The sequence below is a fragment of the Pagrus pagrus genome (assembly GCF_965226575.1).
Source record: "Pagrus pagrus genome assembly, chromosome: 4".
NCBI classification, from domain to species: Eukaryota; Metazoa; Chordata; class Actinopteri; order Spariformes; family Sparidae; genus Pagrus; species Pagrus pagrus.
Genome location: NC_140188.1, coordinates 20,367,934 through 20,383,906, shown reverse-complemented (window position 1 = coordinate 20,383,906; position 15,973 = coordinate 20,367,934). Strand labels below are relative to the sequence as shown.

The window sequence follows — 15,973 nt, the reverse complement described above, 5'->3', positions numbered from 1 at the left end:
TGCCCCCCTATCGTAATCAGCAGTCCATAGATTTATCAGAATTGTTAATACTACTGATGTAGCCAGATTTATTTTTGAAAAAAAAAACTCATTATTCTGCTTTCCAGTGAGTTCTAACTGTGACAACATCACAACCATCTTCCTTTACATGGAAATAAGTCACACTAAACTTAATAGGGACATTCAAGATTTTCCAAAAGGATTCTGAAACTGTATTTTGTTATTATTTTGTTTCTTTTTGGGGGCGAGAATACAGCTAAAAAGCTCTAAATAGCTTAACTCAAACTCCTTCAGCACAGGATTATTGGGGTATATGTCTCCGCACATAGCAGAGGTTCAGTAAAGGAACCTGGCCGAGCACAGGAACTTGGCTGACTCTCTCCCTGTATAATGACTCTGGCAGAGGAGTGAGGATAAATCTGTCTAGAGAGATGAGAGAAGGAAAATCGTTTGACGAGAGAAGAGCAAGATGAGTTTGAAGCACAGGATGTGCAAGAGAGAAAGAGAAGTTCTGATTAGATCTAATATGTATCCCTATCTGTCACTCCGAAGTGTGAAAAACAAAGAGCCTGTGTCAAAACAAACGCGGGGAGAGCTACCTCTAACAAACAACGACACGTTCCTGTGAAATGTCTGAGCAAGAGGAGGAGCTGTTTAAAGGCCCCGGCAGGCAGACCCTTCCTCCTGGGAAAGTCAAGGAATCAAACAGGAAAGCCTATGCAGTGTGTGTGTGTGTGTGTGTGTGTGTGTGTGTGTGTGTGTGTGTGTGTGTGTGTGTGTGTGTGTTTGCAGGCATGTGGGGGGCAGGAACCAACTATGCTCCATTCACCATTCTGTCTCAGCGGGAAACTTCCAAAATACTAACAACCATCCTCCTGTGTGTGTGTTGACATAGAGCGGAGGGGTTTGGTCTGTAGAAAGAACAGACGCTGAGGGTAACGACACAACGCTCAGAGACAAGAGGGACAATCAGGTTTTGTTTACTGCTCACTGTAAGAGTTTACCAGAAACCAGGTTTTTGTTTGTGACCTCGAACTCTTCCACCACCAGCAAGCAGAGAGTCATGATATATCACAGGGCACTTTACCAAGTTTTGTCCACTGGAGGGGCATCCACGTGGGCACTATCATGTTTTAGGACTTCACCAGTGATAATATGTGAATCGATTGAGATGTTGGGAATTTGGCTTACAAATTCTAGCGGAGCGTTAGATAAAAGCACTGATACCACTTATATATCTGTACAGTACAGTTATTATACAGGCAGCAGCCAGTTAGCTTAGCATGGCCCAAAGACTGGAACCAGGTTTTTTTCCAAAGGTGTGTCCACCGACCAGCACCTCCAAAGTAGGGCATTAATTCTATTAATTATTTTCTTCATTAATTTACCAGTTGTTTGGTCTATAAAATGTCAGAAAATTGTGAAAAATGTACTCCAAAATGATGTCCTCAAATGTCTTCTCCTACCCACAACCCAACCCCTCGTCTCGTCTTATCAGAGCATGAATATGCGTATTTCCCTTTTCCTTGCCATTCTTTAAAACTAATCTGAAATGTTGGACTACTATTCCTGAAATATTGTCAGATGCGACAACATTTGTTCTATCCTTCTCTCTTATGAGACCATATGAAAGCAGAAGTGCATATAGCCTCATTAACATGCAGTTTTTATAGAGTGGAGGCTCAGCTCAGTTAGCCACAGCACTCCAGGCTGTAGCCTTCAAAGGAAACCATTCCTCCCAGAGAGCACTCCTTCTACCTTTAACTACCCAGAGACCCCCACAGAGCAGCCTCATCCAATCACAGCTTCACTACAGGCTCATTCTGCCTGTGCAAAGTGAAAGCATAAGGCCTGAGCCTGGCCAATTAAAGCTTTAACAACATGTTGTCCTCTGAAGATGTAAGTCAGTTCACTGGCTCACAAAGCCGCACTCAGCTTATTGCTGTACACAGACTCCTTTATTGCAAAGGAATGGAGTATGAAGGTTTATAAACGTCAACAACACCACTTTCTGTCAGGTGGGAATGAAAACTCACCATATTGGCAGCGCGTCCCTTTGAAGCCCAGTGGACACTGACATATCTGGTCTCCGGTCTCTGCACACTGGCCTCCATTGAAACATGTGTTGGCACTACACAGCCCTGCAGATACCACATACCAACCATAAGGCTGCTGATGTACGTACTTGACATGATTTCAGCTAAATTGTTGCATTAAATATCAAACTGATACAACAGAACTAGTCATATGTGATGTAAAATGCTGTTACTCACTGTGCAGACATCCCATCTCTTTACCCATCCGAGTCCAGCCTGGGCAGCACTTATAGACGGTGTGCAAATCCATGCTGTACACCTGTTTGTAAGCTGTGAAGTATGCTGTCCTGAGGAGGAGAAATTCTGTTATAGTCACATAAGAGGATTTTCAGGAAGTTCCTTTATAGATTAACTCATATTATCAACATATTAATGAAGATAATATGCCCTGTAAAGACTATAACCTTTATTATCTCAACTCACTGCACAAAACTGCCTTCTAAGATGCCCCTGTAGATAACACAGGATGATAAAGTTCCCTCTAGGGCGCCCTTCAAGTGGAAAAAACTGGGATGCATGTGGTGCCCTTTTTTTCACCCCTGCCCCTCCAACATCCTGAGTCCGCCACTGCAAATGTTTATAGGTATCAAGAGCTCACTCATAAAGCTCAGAATTATCTCAATACGTCGATTATATGAGTGGTGTTAGCAGGCATTTTTAGAATGAGGCCAGTGTTGTATATCCACAGCTGCCGTGTGTCTTATTAAGATGAATTCAAGACTATGATCTCCAGTTCCACTGAGCGGTCAAAGAGAAAGAGAGGTTTTCCATTCAAAGTCGTCCCAGTAGAGCTTATAAAAATGGCTCTTGATCAGAAAAGCTCAGATTCTGTGTTGGGTCAATGTGTAAAACACTCCGTCATGACATCATGACTGTGCTTATGAATGAAACGTCTTCATGGAACAGTAATGTTCATTGATGTAGTGTACGTGCAGCGTGAGTATTTTTTGCTTTTACCTTCTCTCGTAGCCCATACACCATCTGTGGCTGGTGCAGCCCTGTTTCCACACCTTAACCATGCGGGTAAAAGCCTGGACACAAGGCTGACGGCCCCCCAACATGGACATCTCTTGGTCAGCACAAACATTTGGCCTGTGAGTGGATAACACACAGAAAAATGATGGAAAGATGCATCACAAAACGTTAGTTCAGACAGAAAAAAACCCCAGCAATAAATACATCATTATTCACTGTTAAGTGACTGTTTTTATTGCTGTATATAATATGTTTAATTGCTTGATTTATTTCAGAGACGGGCTGTAGATCTTCCCTTATGTGCGCTCCAACAGACAGGAGCTTCCACATGTTCTTCACATGCTCAGTTGGATTAACATCAGCTCATCGCACATTGTCAAACAATTATACAGCTTCCTCATCGGTGCAGTATGTTTAATTAAGGTCCAGATTAAAAACAATAAAAAAACAGCCCATTGTGTGGACACTGCCTACAGCAGGCAATAAATAACTGAAGAAATTCCACAGGAAATTAAGTTTCCTACTCTCCGGAGTCGTTTGCATGTTCATGTGCGTGCGTGCATGCACGCATTGAAGTGTGTATGATCATTATACAGCAGCAACAGAGGTTTGCACTGTGCAGCGCTCGTCTGTGTTGTCAGTGCAGGTACCCTAAACTATCCAGAGGTGTCCTCCATAAACATCTGGCTTCAATACAGAGCAGCCTGAAGTTAATTAGAGGAAGTATTCGCCTTCTCCGGTAATGAAAACGATTCCCTCAATCATGTCCAAGACAGGCTATTTAAATTCAGAAACCTCTGGTCTGCTACAGTGCAGCAAAAGAAATAACACATGCCATTGAAAGCTATTATGCAGAAGCACGTTATAGCAGTGCTATTAAACACACATCCATCCTCATAGGGGACCTGAAAGAGCGACTCCTAGTGGACATTGAACAGATTGAACTATAACAGAAATACAGACAAAAGCAACAGTTATTATTGATTTATTATCTATTATTTATAGAAAAAAACAACTGTTTTTTCTTTCTGTTGTGCAGGCTGTGACAGACACGTTGCTTCTGTCTTGTGTCAAAGCATGTAAAAGTAAAACTTTCTCATTCAGCTGATTATCTAATAAAATCTAATGAGTGCTAAACTAAAAACAGTGGCGAATGAAAAGCGTCACTTACATGCCAGGCTGCAGCTCCAAGGATGATGCGACGTGCATGGTGCTGAATAATATCACGCACAAAATATCCGGGAACATTATTTCAGCCAGTTACACAGACGGAGAGAAGCAGTGAATCGGCGCAGCCTCTGTGTCCATCAGATGAAGAGCATCCTGGCAGCTGCGTTAAGTCCGCTTGAGGACATGACTCAGAAGTTGGTGTTTGTCTTGCATTGATATCTCCCCCAGATCCAGACGTGATTTCCCGTTTACTCACTGGTCTAGCAGAGGGACGACTTGTCTCATGTCAATCGCAGCATTTGAATGGCTCCTGGTGAACGCACCACCCACAGTCACTGAGGGGGCCACCTCCCAAAACCCCCCGCGACATTGACCTGTGCGTGAACACACGATGCGATCAAATGTTCCGTTTTATCCAAAAGAAACTCTCGTTAAAGGTTTTTTTTAGTTTTGAGAAATTCTGCCCAACTATTCAATGGAAACAGTGGATTATGCATTATAGATATAGAAGAAACACCTTTGAGTATAATGCGGGCTGAGAGGTAGGCTACTAATTTAACTGATCTCTGGACGGGATAGGACGGGATTTTATGGCATACACTGTTTATTTTATTCCATAGCCTACATATATGAATCAATAAATATTCAACCTGCATGATTTATATGATGACATTTTGTGTGCTAATATTTTATTTTAATTAATTGATTCCGCTCAGGGAAATTAAAGTGTCACAGCAGCTTAAGTACAAAAACAGCACTGTACAAATAAAAGAAAGTTTTTAAAAAACAGTATTATACAATATGAATATCCACTAGAGATAACATGAGACTTGAAAATAAACTAAATAAATAAAATGTATAGCCTATATACAAAATAAATGTAGTTTAATTACTTTAAATGTCGAAGTTTGTTTTTTGCTTTTAATTTCAGCGCTTGGTGCAAGTGACGTCACTTCCTCCTGAGCTTTTACTTCCTGTTTGGAGAGCAGATAGAGGAAGAAGAGAGGAGGCTCCTCTCTCGTATCAACACAAGGAGATGTTTGACAGCTTCATAATCTGTAATACGTACATTTAACCGGACAATTCTGAGTGTTTATATATACGTTTTTATTGTCTTTAGGACTTCATAATTATTCTTCGGATAAGTGGCTATCTTTAGCATCAAACCAAACGGTAAGAAAACGAAACTAACGCGCTAGCTTGAAATGGCGCTAATATGTTGTCTAGTTAGCTGTCTAACCTCATTTGACATTAGCTTCAGGATTTTGTTGGGAGATTCAAACCACCGAGCTAAACAGCAGCAGGTTGCTAATAACTGCAAACACTGGTGAATGTTAGGTTGTGATCACTAGCTAATCAAAAAAGTACTGTATTAGCTTTACTTGATTAGCCACTTGAATGTTGACATCGTTGATAATAGCATTATGTTAGCAATCATGTTAAAGAAGATACAAAAGAAGTAAAGCGAGCAGGAGCTGTAGCAGCTCCTATCTGACTCAGTCAAACTAGTAAATGTAGCCTCTCTTTGTGTTCGTCTGCAAAGTCAGAAGACACTAAGTTATCGTCATATGATTGTGTCACGAGCAATTTTCCATTTCTTGCTCCCGGCTACTCGTCAGCCTCACCGATACTGTCTTGGGAGTTCACTGATAAGATTTTGGTTTTGTGATCTACTGTGTAGTAGCTGCAGATGAGTTATAAGTGCCAGTAGGCATGTAGTGTGAGAAGTTCAACAGGAGATAAAGTCAGAACACACCTGTCTGTCATATTGTCTTGTCTTTCTGACCTCTGTGACCTTTTTGTGACTAACAATCAGCTCTGTGTTGCTGAACAAATCATTCTACGCAGCCAAATGAACGCAGCAGCATTCCCTTCCCCCACGGCAGAGATGGCCGAGATGAACCGAATCCAGTATGAGCTGGAGTACACCGAAGGGATCAGCCAGAGGATGCGCATCCCTGAGATGCTCAAAGTGGGTTCTCAAGCCCACGAAGTCCCTAATGTAGGATCTCAGGATGTCCACCACAGTGTCATAATGCAAGTCCCAGAGAGAATTGTGGTTGCAGGTCAGTATACTGTTGTGTATGTAGGGGGCTGGGTTTTCTATGATGTTCAACATCTTTTATTGCATACAAACCTGTCAGCTGACTGTAATCAAACTAAGTAACTTTGCTTTGACCACAGATACAAGATAAGCCTCTATCAGTGGATCAGGACTTTGTCCATCCCTGTTAATAATCTAAATTAGTGTCATGTCAATTACCTGTGAATATAAAAGTCCTCAATCAACTTTAGCCTTAAAATCACAGCATATTATATCATCTAAGAAAAGTAGAAAATGCATCAATCGCTCATTCAAAAACTTTCCTTTGTCAGGAGACAGTAATGACCCCCAGTTCCCCAGACCCAGAGACCTGGACCTAATCCAGTCGACACCACTAGACAGCCTATCACTGAAGACTCCACCCAGAGTCCTCACCCTCAATGAGCGGCCCCTGGACTTCATGGAGGAGGAGCAGCGAGCGGCTCCAGACAGCGAGGAGGTGGTAAGTGATAAAGCAATCAATTGTCCATTACTAGAGGAATAAAATTCTCTTACAGACTGAAATAATTTCCTTACAGTAAACAATAGTCGAATAAATCCGTTGCCCTTACTCCTTGTAGTTGCGGCCCCAAGGACGATTACGGCGGGAACGCTCAGCCAGTGAGAATGCGGCTGCTCGTTATAACAGTCAGCTGGCCCACAATGATTCTGCGTGAGTACTGTCGTGGATACGCCATCGTTGGCTTGCTACCAGCTCCATCTTATCACCTACATGCATGCACTGGCATGTTGAATCTTTCTTTTGGTTTATGATTGCTTCCGTCCCTTTGTGTTTGTGACGTGGCTGGTTGTCTGGTGTCACTGGCGTTGTTTGCTGTTTTGGTGTGGGAATTCAGCTCTATTTGTTGCTGACACTGATCCATTAACACCATGAAATTATAGGTTTGATGTTCTCATCAGTTTTGATTTGATCCTTTAAAGATTTAAAAATGTTAAGTGATTTTGAGATTGCTGAAGAAATGATGAAAAATATTGCCATTTAGTCTATAAACACACTTAAAGGCAACACTTCCCCTCTTCTGCAACACTGTCGGAAACAAAACAACAAAAAGCTGATGCAGGGTATAAATTATTAATGCAAGCTATTCAGACGTCAAGATTATCTAGATAAGCTTTACTTATTTGAATGATGGCTGGTCTTACACAACATGCAGCTCAGCAGCTTTTTTTTATAGCACATATAGAGAATTTTATAATTCTGCAGCCAAAACACTGTTAATGTCCCAATCACTTTCCTCAAGATAATTGCATGTGACTATAATCGAACCAATATTTGACTCATTTGCTTCCGTAAGTTCACATCTCCTCTTCTGTTTCTGTGTTTTTTTGAGTGTATTATATGCTAGTAAAGCACTATTAGTGGTTGGCAGGTTAAATCTCCAGCTATTATTGCAACAATACCTTTGTTCACTTTCACTCGGTTGCAGTTTTTACAAAGTCAGTAAAACCGAAGACAGTTTCTTTTCCTTATTTCTCTCCCTCTCCTTCCTCCTTCCTTTCTTTCCTCTTTTGTCTTTTTTCTTCCCGTTCCCTCTGAATTGGCTGCTCTTAATGGTGTTCACTGAACAGTGCGACCCCGTCCCCCCCAGCCACTGTCCACCCTTGCCCCCCTCTCACCGTGACTGAGGAAGAACACAACCTGTACAGCGCTAGCGGTGTTCTATCTTTCATCCAGTCCACTACACGTCGGGCTTACCAGCAAGTCCTGGAGGTCTTGGATGAGAACCCTCGCAGGTGACCTCCCAATCATTCGGTCATTTTTTGCTTTGAAAAAAATTGGCTTACTAGATATTGGTCAGAGAGGACAACACAGGCTGCATCAGTTGTGTTTACTTCTTCAAAGCCTCATTAGATTTACTTTGATTTCTGCTTCACAGCACCCTGCTTTTAAGGGGAGGGGGTGCTATTTCTGAAATGTTGTCTGGCCCTCAGCTATATTGGGAGTGTTTTTGTGATAGGCTCAAACATAACATTAACATTTTCTAACTGACTATTTGTAACATTCAGTAACAATATTAATACAGCATGTATTAGTTAAAATGTAAATGTAGCCATTTTGCCTTGTGTGCCTGTCCAATCCGTGGCTTGTCTCAAAAGTTCGACCTATTGCTGGTAGGCAGAGTTCATTCTTGTAGGAGCTATTCAGGTGAATTATTAAAAGTTGTACTAGGCCTTGTCAGCCATTTTAGATTTAGATTTCACTTTGAAGAAAAGTTAATGATCCCCTTGAGGAAATGTGTTGTATCAGGAAAGCTGTAAATAAATTGACAGTGTGCAGTGTGAAATACTCACATACACATTTTAGCTCACGCCTTCTTCAGGGTTTTGCTACTTTCAACTCCATGAGGAAGGTGAAAGCAGAAAGAAGACCTTCAAATATCACTAGTGTGTATTCACACTCTGCCCACTTCAGAAGTTTGATTGGCAAAACATGGTTTCACACTCTTAGCCTCTCGTCTGGTAGGGGAAAGGTTTTGAAAATCACTTCTTTCAAATTTTGTGATCTGTTTTCGAAGGATAAAGAAATAAAGTCTCTTTTAAGACCACATGCTAAGCCTGATGGCTTCCAGGACAACACAATAACTGTAGTTATGCCAAGGACGTTCGAGGTGTGTGCATGTTTGCAACACTGTACCATGTGTTTGTTGCTCTATCTCTCTTATTTTTCCCTTCTTCCAACCCTGTCTTTCCCCACCTCTGTAGCAAACCATCACTGCGAGGGGGGTCGGCTTCGAGCTCCAACCCCCTGCATGAATCCAGGTAACTTCACCTGGTTATCTTCATTCTGATCCTTTGTCCTTTTCCTCATCCTTTCCTACCTTCCATTCTCATTTCGAGTCAAGAAATAGCATTAAAATCATCTATTAAAATGGTGAATCGCGCTGTGTGGGTCTCTTTTCCAGGCTTGCGTTATCAACATATGAGGCCACACTGGACGGAGGGCCTGATGACATGACTGTGGTTGATGCAACAACACTTCGACGCCAGGTTAGTTCTTAATGAATACACTTCCTCAAACGTATAGAGTGAGAACTAATCGTGACGTGCCTGTGACTGAGAAACCAAGTTTTTAATTATCTCCCTCTAGCTCATCAAGTTGAACCGGAGACTCCAACATTTGGAGGAGGAGAACAAGGAGCGAGCAAAGCGAGAGATGATCCTGTACTCGGTCACCGTAGCTTTCTGGCTCGTCAACACCTGGGTGTGGTTGCGACGTTAGAGCCGTCCTGTGTTGCTGCCGTCACCGTGAAGGAAGAACGCACTGTCCCCTATTCCACGTGTCAAATGTTAGCTACTCGCTGCACTCAGTCCCTGTGTGTTCAGGACCTTGACATGTGTTCAAGGCCTGTTGCCCACAAGGCTGATATTTTGATTTTGTTAATTTAATACATGTACAGTTTTATTTTTTTACTCTTATTTCACCCTGTCTCATGTTTTCTCACTTTTTTGTTTTTACTACAAATCTTCTTGCTCAATGCTAAGCATGACTTGCTGTAAATATGTATTCATTTCACTCAGAGCTTTGGGGAGAACTCAACCAGAGATACAGTATATCGTAGTTTACCAATATAGGTAAATGGAGGTGCGGTGTTGGGATGTAACATGTTGAATATTTATTGCTGACAGAGAAATATGTGACTTGAACTGAGAAATGTAATACAATTTAGTAAAACCATACGTATGGAGTGTTGTGTTTTTATTGATGCATTAAGTGACTTACACACATAACTATAATTTTGTTATTTGAAAAAGGAACACATATCTCACTTGCCTTTGCCATTTTTAACCAAAGTTTCTTCCTTATGTTAATGTTTTATTGGGATTTTTACATAAATTGATATTACTATATGTTAAAGGTGCAATATGTAAGGATTGGCCGCCTGTCACATTCATACTCCAGACAAACAGGGCAGCATATCACTACTAAATGCTGCTAACTGTAGCTGCCTTGACCTCAGTTAGCTACGAAGCTAGAGGTCTGAGTGTGGAGCTTGGGGCAACAGGGGAGTGTTGGTGTTTGTACAGCTAGCACAGGAGCTTTGGACCAAGACAGGCTGGTTGGCAGGCTCACTTATGTAAATATCTCTGGAATACAAAATACAGATGTCAAATAGTCAAAACTGTTATTTCTTTACATTCTTTTGATTATTTATTTATTTTTTTTAATTTTCTCACTTGCCTCTCAGGGCTTCCTCACAGTACCATTTTGCATCTTAATAATATAATACAATGGCTTTTGCTTATGACTCATGGTCCACTGTCAAGTTTCAGCTTTGGCCCTCCGAGGGGAGAAAATCTGGGCTCCCCTGCTGTAGATACACTGGAAAAGTACTTAAGTCAGTTGAGCTAGTGTAAAAGAGATTAAAAATAGTGATAATCTAGCCATTCAGTTTTGTATTACCCTAAAAGAAGGTATGAAGCTATTATAGCCACTACAGGAATACATGAAAGAAAACTGTACAGATGGAGTAAGATTTATTCAGTCTGTTTTCACACAGTGTTACAATTAACCATATACACAAAATGGCTTTGAAATTCTTCAACACAAATATGCTTGACAATCAATTACTTTTCACTAGTTTTACCTGCTAAATATACTTTTTTTTGTAATTAAATCTTTGCTCTGATTGGGCATTAAATGATCTCACATAGCCAGTCTATTGCTTGTCAGCATCAAGACGTACTTGATTTGAAGTCGTGTCCTGTGGTTTATGACTTTAATCCGACAAAAATTGCTCTAAACCTTGAACGCATCATTCCAGCTCCTCAATCAGGCAGCGTGGTGGAGAGGAGGCTTGGATTGTTTCAGACTTCCCCACTGGTGCAAAAACGAGTGGCTCAAGGGCGTCCCATTCGTCCGAATACACCAATGACGAAGACTTGCTGGAGAGCTCAGTTGATTCGTCACAGTCACTCAGTATGTACAGTGAATCCCCACCTGGACTAAAGTTGAAGACGCCCTCACTCTGATTCCCAGTAGGTTCATCCTCATCATCACCTCCTGATATGACCTCTATTTTTGGTGTGAACATTTGCTGAGAAGAGAACATCGCTGTGAAGTCGTCTGTGTCCACGTCTTCTAGATCGGGCAGGTCATCGATGCGCAGTGAGCGAAGTGGTGGAAGGTCAATGGTTTCCAGCTGCTCTTCATCCTCCAGCTCTGTAACCAGTGGTCCAGGACCGTGTGCTGGTGGCACAACCTCGTCTGCTTCAGGAGGAGCTTCCCTGACCGGAGAAGGCTGTTTCTTTTCTGACTTGTGTTCGCTCTCTGCTTCATCTCTCATGAACTGGATTCCACGTGTCAGGTTTTGTTGTTTATCTTCTGCTTCTCCTGCAATACTTTCTTTCTCTTGGGGTGAGTTCTCTGAATCCACCCCTTCTTTCTCTTCCATCACAAGCTGCTTTATCTCTGATTTGTCCTGGTCATCTTTCACTAACTGCTCTCTCTGTTGACCAGGCTGCTCTGCTTCTAGACGTTCACTGTTTGGCTGATGTTCATTGGGCGCCTGTGTTGGTTGCTCTTCATGGACATCCAGGCTGTCCTCGACAAAGGCTTCGATCTTATCTCCTTGTGATGAAGTCGAGATCTGGGTGTTGTTTTCCTCACATGGAGTCTCGGTCACCCCTGAAATTAAGTAGATTGTATTGTTAGAAGATGCAGATCCATATTTGCTCTAGGATCTTAGTAGTAGAAAGCTTACCATTCTCCTGAAGCTCTCGAAGGCGGCGCCTCTCCAGGGCTTTCTTTCTAATCTCCGCCATGCTGTCCAAGCTGTCCTGAATTTTCCTCCTTTCTCGTGTCTCCCATTGCTCCCTCTCTTTACGCTCCCCTTCCAGCCCTCCCACCGCCCAAGCCTCTGCACACGCCCTGTCTTTGGGGAACACGGGGCGGTCATCGAGGAAGGTGAGCTGCTTGAGGCGCACAATCATGGTCTTCCTGTAGTATGGGATTTTCTTCACCACCTCATTTCCCATTAAGTTTAGCACCCGCAGTTCTGGCATGGCCTCAAGTACAGACAGGATCTCAGGGTCATCTAACAGATTGTGAGACATGTCCAGCACGCTGATTGCCAGACACTGACTCAGGTGCTCTATGTCCCTCACAGTCTTCAGCTTGTTGTGGGCGATCTGCAGGGTGCTCAGGTCAGGAAGGCAGGAGATGTTCTCGATGATGGTTATGTAGTTGTTGGAGACGTTCAGGGTGCAGAGCTTCTTCAGAGGTCCCAGGTTCTCCAGCTTGTGGATGAGGTTCTGCTGAATGAACAAGCAGCGCAGATCAGTTTGAGCATCCAGGTTCTCAATGCGTTGAAGCCCGTTGCTTTCCAGCCAGAGACACTTCAGTCCTGTGTACTCCTCTAAGTTCTCGATGGTGGAGAAACCTTTGAAATGCAGGTACAGTGTGTCATTCAGGCAAGGTGTTATGTAAAGTTTGTTCTTCTTACAGTGGTCTTTCAGGAATCCCTTGGTCATTCTTGGACTTGAGTGTTTCTCCTGTTTCTCTTGAGGTGGGCTTAACAGTTTCTTGATATTTTCTTTGTTTTTTTGAGCTCCATCCTTCGTCATGGCATCCACTCCATCTTTGACTGAAGTAGTGTCGGCATCTCCACCTGCCTTTTGAGTCGACTGCGCTACTTTATCTTTCATCGTTTCCTGTATTTGAACAGTGGACATCGCAAAAAAAAAAATCAAATTAACACGCGGGCGAAATATATATAATGTACACGTACTTTTCTTGTGTTTTCCAGCAGTTTATAAGACGTGTAGTCCCGTAAATGTCACTCAGCAGTCCGCTCCGTTCACTAACGACAGTCAACGTTTATGTTGGTCTCCATGGCAACACTTGTTCATCACGTCAGAACCGTTCTTGGCTGACCGGATGTTGTTTCTCGTTCCGTGTCGGACAGTTTTAGCTGTTGCACTCCGCTGTCACTGAACGACATGGCGTCTGGGTACATACTAAATCGTGGTGCGCTAACGTTAGGCATTCATTGTCAGCGTGTCTGCAGAAACATAGCAATAACACAGGTCAGAGAGAAGAAGCGATGGATGAAAGCGTACACACACCTCATGGAGAAGAAGCTGAAGCTTGAAGGACCTCCGCCGCCGAAGCCACGGTGAGGCTAACGTTAGCTAAGACAAGAGCTCACTAGAGAGCACTTCAAGGCCATTAATGTATTTTATATGTCAGTGTGTTTATCCATTGCAGCCGATTGAGTAGGCTTGTTATAGAAAATATTTTCGTTGTATTACATGCGTTGTTAATGCAGACTTGTGTAGCAGCGTGTGCGTGGCTACTATTTTCCATAGTTTTTAACGTGAACCCCGGGGGTGAGCTCGCTAATATGGTTCCTTTGCACAGGTGGAGGAAAGTCTGGCCGCCTCTCTTGCACCAGTTTGTGTCCCACTTTATCAACAACAACAACAAAAAAATGCATTGATAGTAACTTTGAAGCACAAAGTTTTGTACTAATTCTCAGACTGTTTTTTTTTCAGAAGTTAGTGCCGTTATTTCTTTCACGAGCATGTAAGACCTCATTGTTTCCGCTAGGTTGAATGTTCCAGGGGGCGGATGCGCCGTGGGGAGGTTGAAAAAGCAGATATTTGGGCCGAAATACAGACGTTTGGGGTCGACATCCAGCCATCTTAGGTTTTAGAAAGATACCATTATTACTCATTGTTGTTGTGAGGCTTCTATTGCACTTACAGCAGCGAGAAGAGTTAACATGAACCAGAGTAACAAGTGAAAGCAAACTCGTAATTTCAAAATAAAGGTCTCTGAGCGAGAATAATTCATAACATAGCATAGGCGAAATAAAATATTTAGTTTCTTTATCCCCAAGGCAATGGTAGGGGAATCTCTGTACACAGTTGAACTCTTGTTGTAGACAAAGTCAGGACTCAAGCCACGTTTGCCTTTCTTTCAGGTCACAAAAGCCAAACTGGGATTACCATGCTGAGGTTCAGGCTTTCAGCAATCGCCTCCATGAGAACTTCTCCCTAGAGCTTCTGAAAACAGCCTTCATCAATCCCTGTTACCTGCAGGCAGAGCAAGAGAGGAGACGGGGGTTAGGCGTGGACTCTGAGGCCACCGCTCTTGTTCTGAAAGATAACATTCAGCTGAGTACAACGGGAGCTGCTTTCACCAAAAGCTTCCTGACCGACTGGTGCAGGGCCAGCTTCCCGAGCCTGCCGAGTGAGGGGGTGGAGAGTATCGTAGGGCACCTTACCAGTTTAACAGTTGTCGCCCATGTAGCGAGAAATCTCGGCGCTGAAGACTTAACCATGAGTGCAGAGTGCCCCGTTCCTGATGATGTGATTCATCATACATTCATGGCAGTGATTGGAGCACTGGAGAAGAGCAGTGGAGCAGAGCGAACTGGATTTTTCCTCAGGGTAAGAAGCGTGCTGCAGAATACTTTGTATTGTTTATCAGTTGGCCCAATTGTTTGAACAGAAGTGTGACATTTTCCTTTTTCTTCACCTTCCCCATTGTCCTTAGGATCTCCTGGTGACTCAGCTTATAGGGAAGGACCTGTTTGATATATGGAAAGTTGTCAACCCCATGGGGCTACTCGTGGAGGAGCTTACTAAGAGGAATGTTCCTCTGCCAGAGCCTCGCCTCGTCAAGTCTGCTGGAGCCAGCACTGTCCTGCCACTATACTTTGTGGGCTTATACAGGTATGGGTGCTGTTGTGGATGATGTTGCCTGAAATACGGCAAATAAAGATTTGCTTTTGGAGTCAGAGTTGACATGTTGACATGATTCGTAACATAGTTGATGTTTTAAAGTGTTTTGTTTTCCTGTGTGCTGTTTCAGTGACAAGAAGCTTCTGGCTCAGGGTCCAGGAGAGACACTCATTGCAGCCGAGGAAGAGGCGGCTCGCGTGGCCCTCCGTAAAATCTACGGCTACACAGACAACCGCAGACCCTCTGACTTCTCTCCACCACAGATGCATCAGCAGCCACTAATTCAATCAGTCAGCAGCAATTAACGATGTGACAACTCCCATGCTGTGGACTACAGACAGACTGTGGATTGTATGGATCATTATTGTTTCAGTTGGCAATTTGAACATCAGTTCCCCCAGACAAAGGAGAGCAAAATAAGCCTTATTGTCCACAGTTCGACTGCTTCCATAGCTTACCTCAGCTAGTGACCTACAGTATAGGTTCAGTTGTCCATAGCAGAAAATAGCTCTTATCTGGTTCTTTGTAAATAATATAATTGCCATTTGTTATGTTATTCATCTGTAATAAAAGTTATAAATATGTGTACATCGTTACTTTGTTCATGCATGTTTTTTTGGATCATGACTTTTTTTCATATTGTGTATGCTTTTATGAGAGATTAGTGTGTTGATATAAATTTAATATCTAGATTATTTTTTAACATTCTCTGATACATTACTTGCAATACATCATTTAATTTGTAGGAATTTACAAAAGAATTTAAAGAATTTTAAATAAGTAACTTTTTTGTCAGATGGAAAGTATCATTCCCACACCTACATGAAACCCAATTAATTAACTGACCTAAAGTCTAAATCCCTGAAGATGCTTCATGTTCTTCAACTGCTCAAGCCATAGAGAAACGCACTCACCCTCCTGGAGGTATTTATGTGTAGAT

The 15,973-nt window shown here is 42.6% G+C and overlaps 4 protein-coding genes across 9 annotated transcripts in view; 2 read left to right on the top strand and 2 right to left on the bottom strand.

Annotated features, from left to right (window-relative positions):
* egfem1 (EGF-like and EMI domain containing 1) overlaps positions 1-4,505 on the bottom strand; it is a 63,904-nt gene extending 59,399 nt beyond the window's left edge. For all 4 annotated transcript variants that reach the window (XM_084351605.1, XM_084351606.1, XM_084351608.1 and 1 more), the window contains exons 1-4: positions 4,243-4,505; positions 3,054-3,188; positions 2,274-2,383; positions 2,037-2,141 (exon numbers count right to left, since the gene is read on the bottom strand). In XM_084351605.1, the coding sequence (XP_084207731.1) occupies positions 2,037-2,141; positions 2,274-2,383; positions 3,054-3,188; positions 4,243-4,319 (427 nt within the window). In that variant the 5' untranslated portion in view covers positions 4,320-4,505. The remainder of the gene's footprint in view (positions 1-2,036; positions 2,142-2,273; positions 2,384-3,053; positions 3,189-4,242) is intronic.
* Positions 4,506-5,231: 726 nt separating this feature from the next.
* Positions 5,232-10,023, top strand: mffa (mitochondrial fission factor a). Of its 3 annotated transcripts, none has more exons than XM_084351827.1 (8): positions 5,232-5,414; positions 6,090-6,307; positions 6,618-6,787; positions 6,906-6,997; positions 7,915-8,079; positions 9,049-9,105; positions 9,249-9,333; positions 9,434-10,023. In XM_084351827.1, the coding sequence occupies exons 2-8, from the start codon at positions 6,094-6,096 to the stop codon at positions 9,563-9,565; spliced, it is 915 nt and encodes a 304-aa protein (XP_084207953.1). In that variant the 5' UTR covers positions 5,232-5,414; positions 6,090-6,093; the 3' UTR covers positions 9,566-10,023. The 3 variants fall into 3 exon arrangements, with proteins under 3 accessions (XP_084207953.1, XP_084207954.1, XP_084207955.1); XM_084351828.1 differs by having other exon boundaries at positions 6,058-6,307; XM_084351829.1 differs by lacking the exon at positions 7,915-8,079.
* A 781-nt stretch (positions 10,024-10,804) lies between these two features.
* On the bottom strand, positions 10,805-13,186 carry dnaaf1 (dynein axonemal assembly factor 1). Its single transcript, XM_084351987.1, has 2 exons — positions 12,048-13,186; positions 10,805-11,971 (listed from the first exon to the last, which is right to left on the bottom strand). Exons 1-2 carry the CDS (start codon positions 13,015-13,017, stop codon positions 11,100-11,102), a joined length of 1,842 nt encoding a protein of 613 aa, XP_084208113.1. The 5' UTR covers positions 13,018-13,186; the 3' UTR covers positions 10,805-11,099.
* Positions 13,187-13,233: 47 nt separating this feature from the next.
* On the top strand, positions 13,234-15,621 carry mrpl44 (mitochondrial ribosomal protein L44). Its single transcript, XM_084351988.1, has 4 exons — positions 13,234-13,460; positions 14,271-14,739; positions 14,846-15,024; positions 15,164-15,621. The coding sequence occupies exons 1-4, from the start codon at positions 13,285-13,287 to the stop codon at positions 15,336-15,338; spliced, it is 999 nt and encodes a 332-aa protein (XP_084208114.1). The 5' UTR covers positions 13,234-13,284; the 3' UTR covers positions 15,339-15,621.
* The last annotated feature ends 352 nt before the right edge of the window (positions 15,622-15,973 follow it).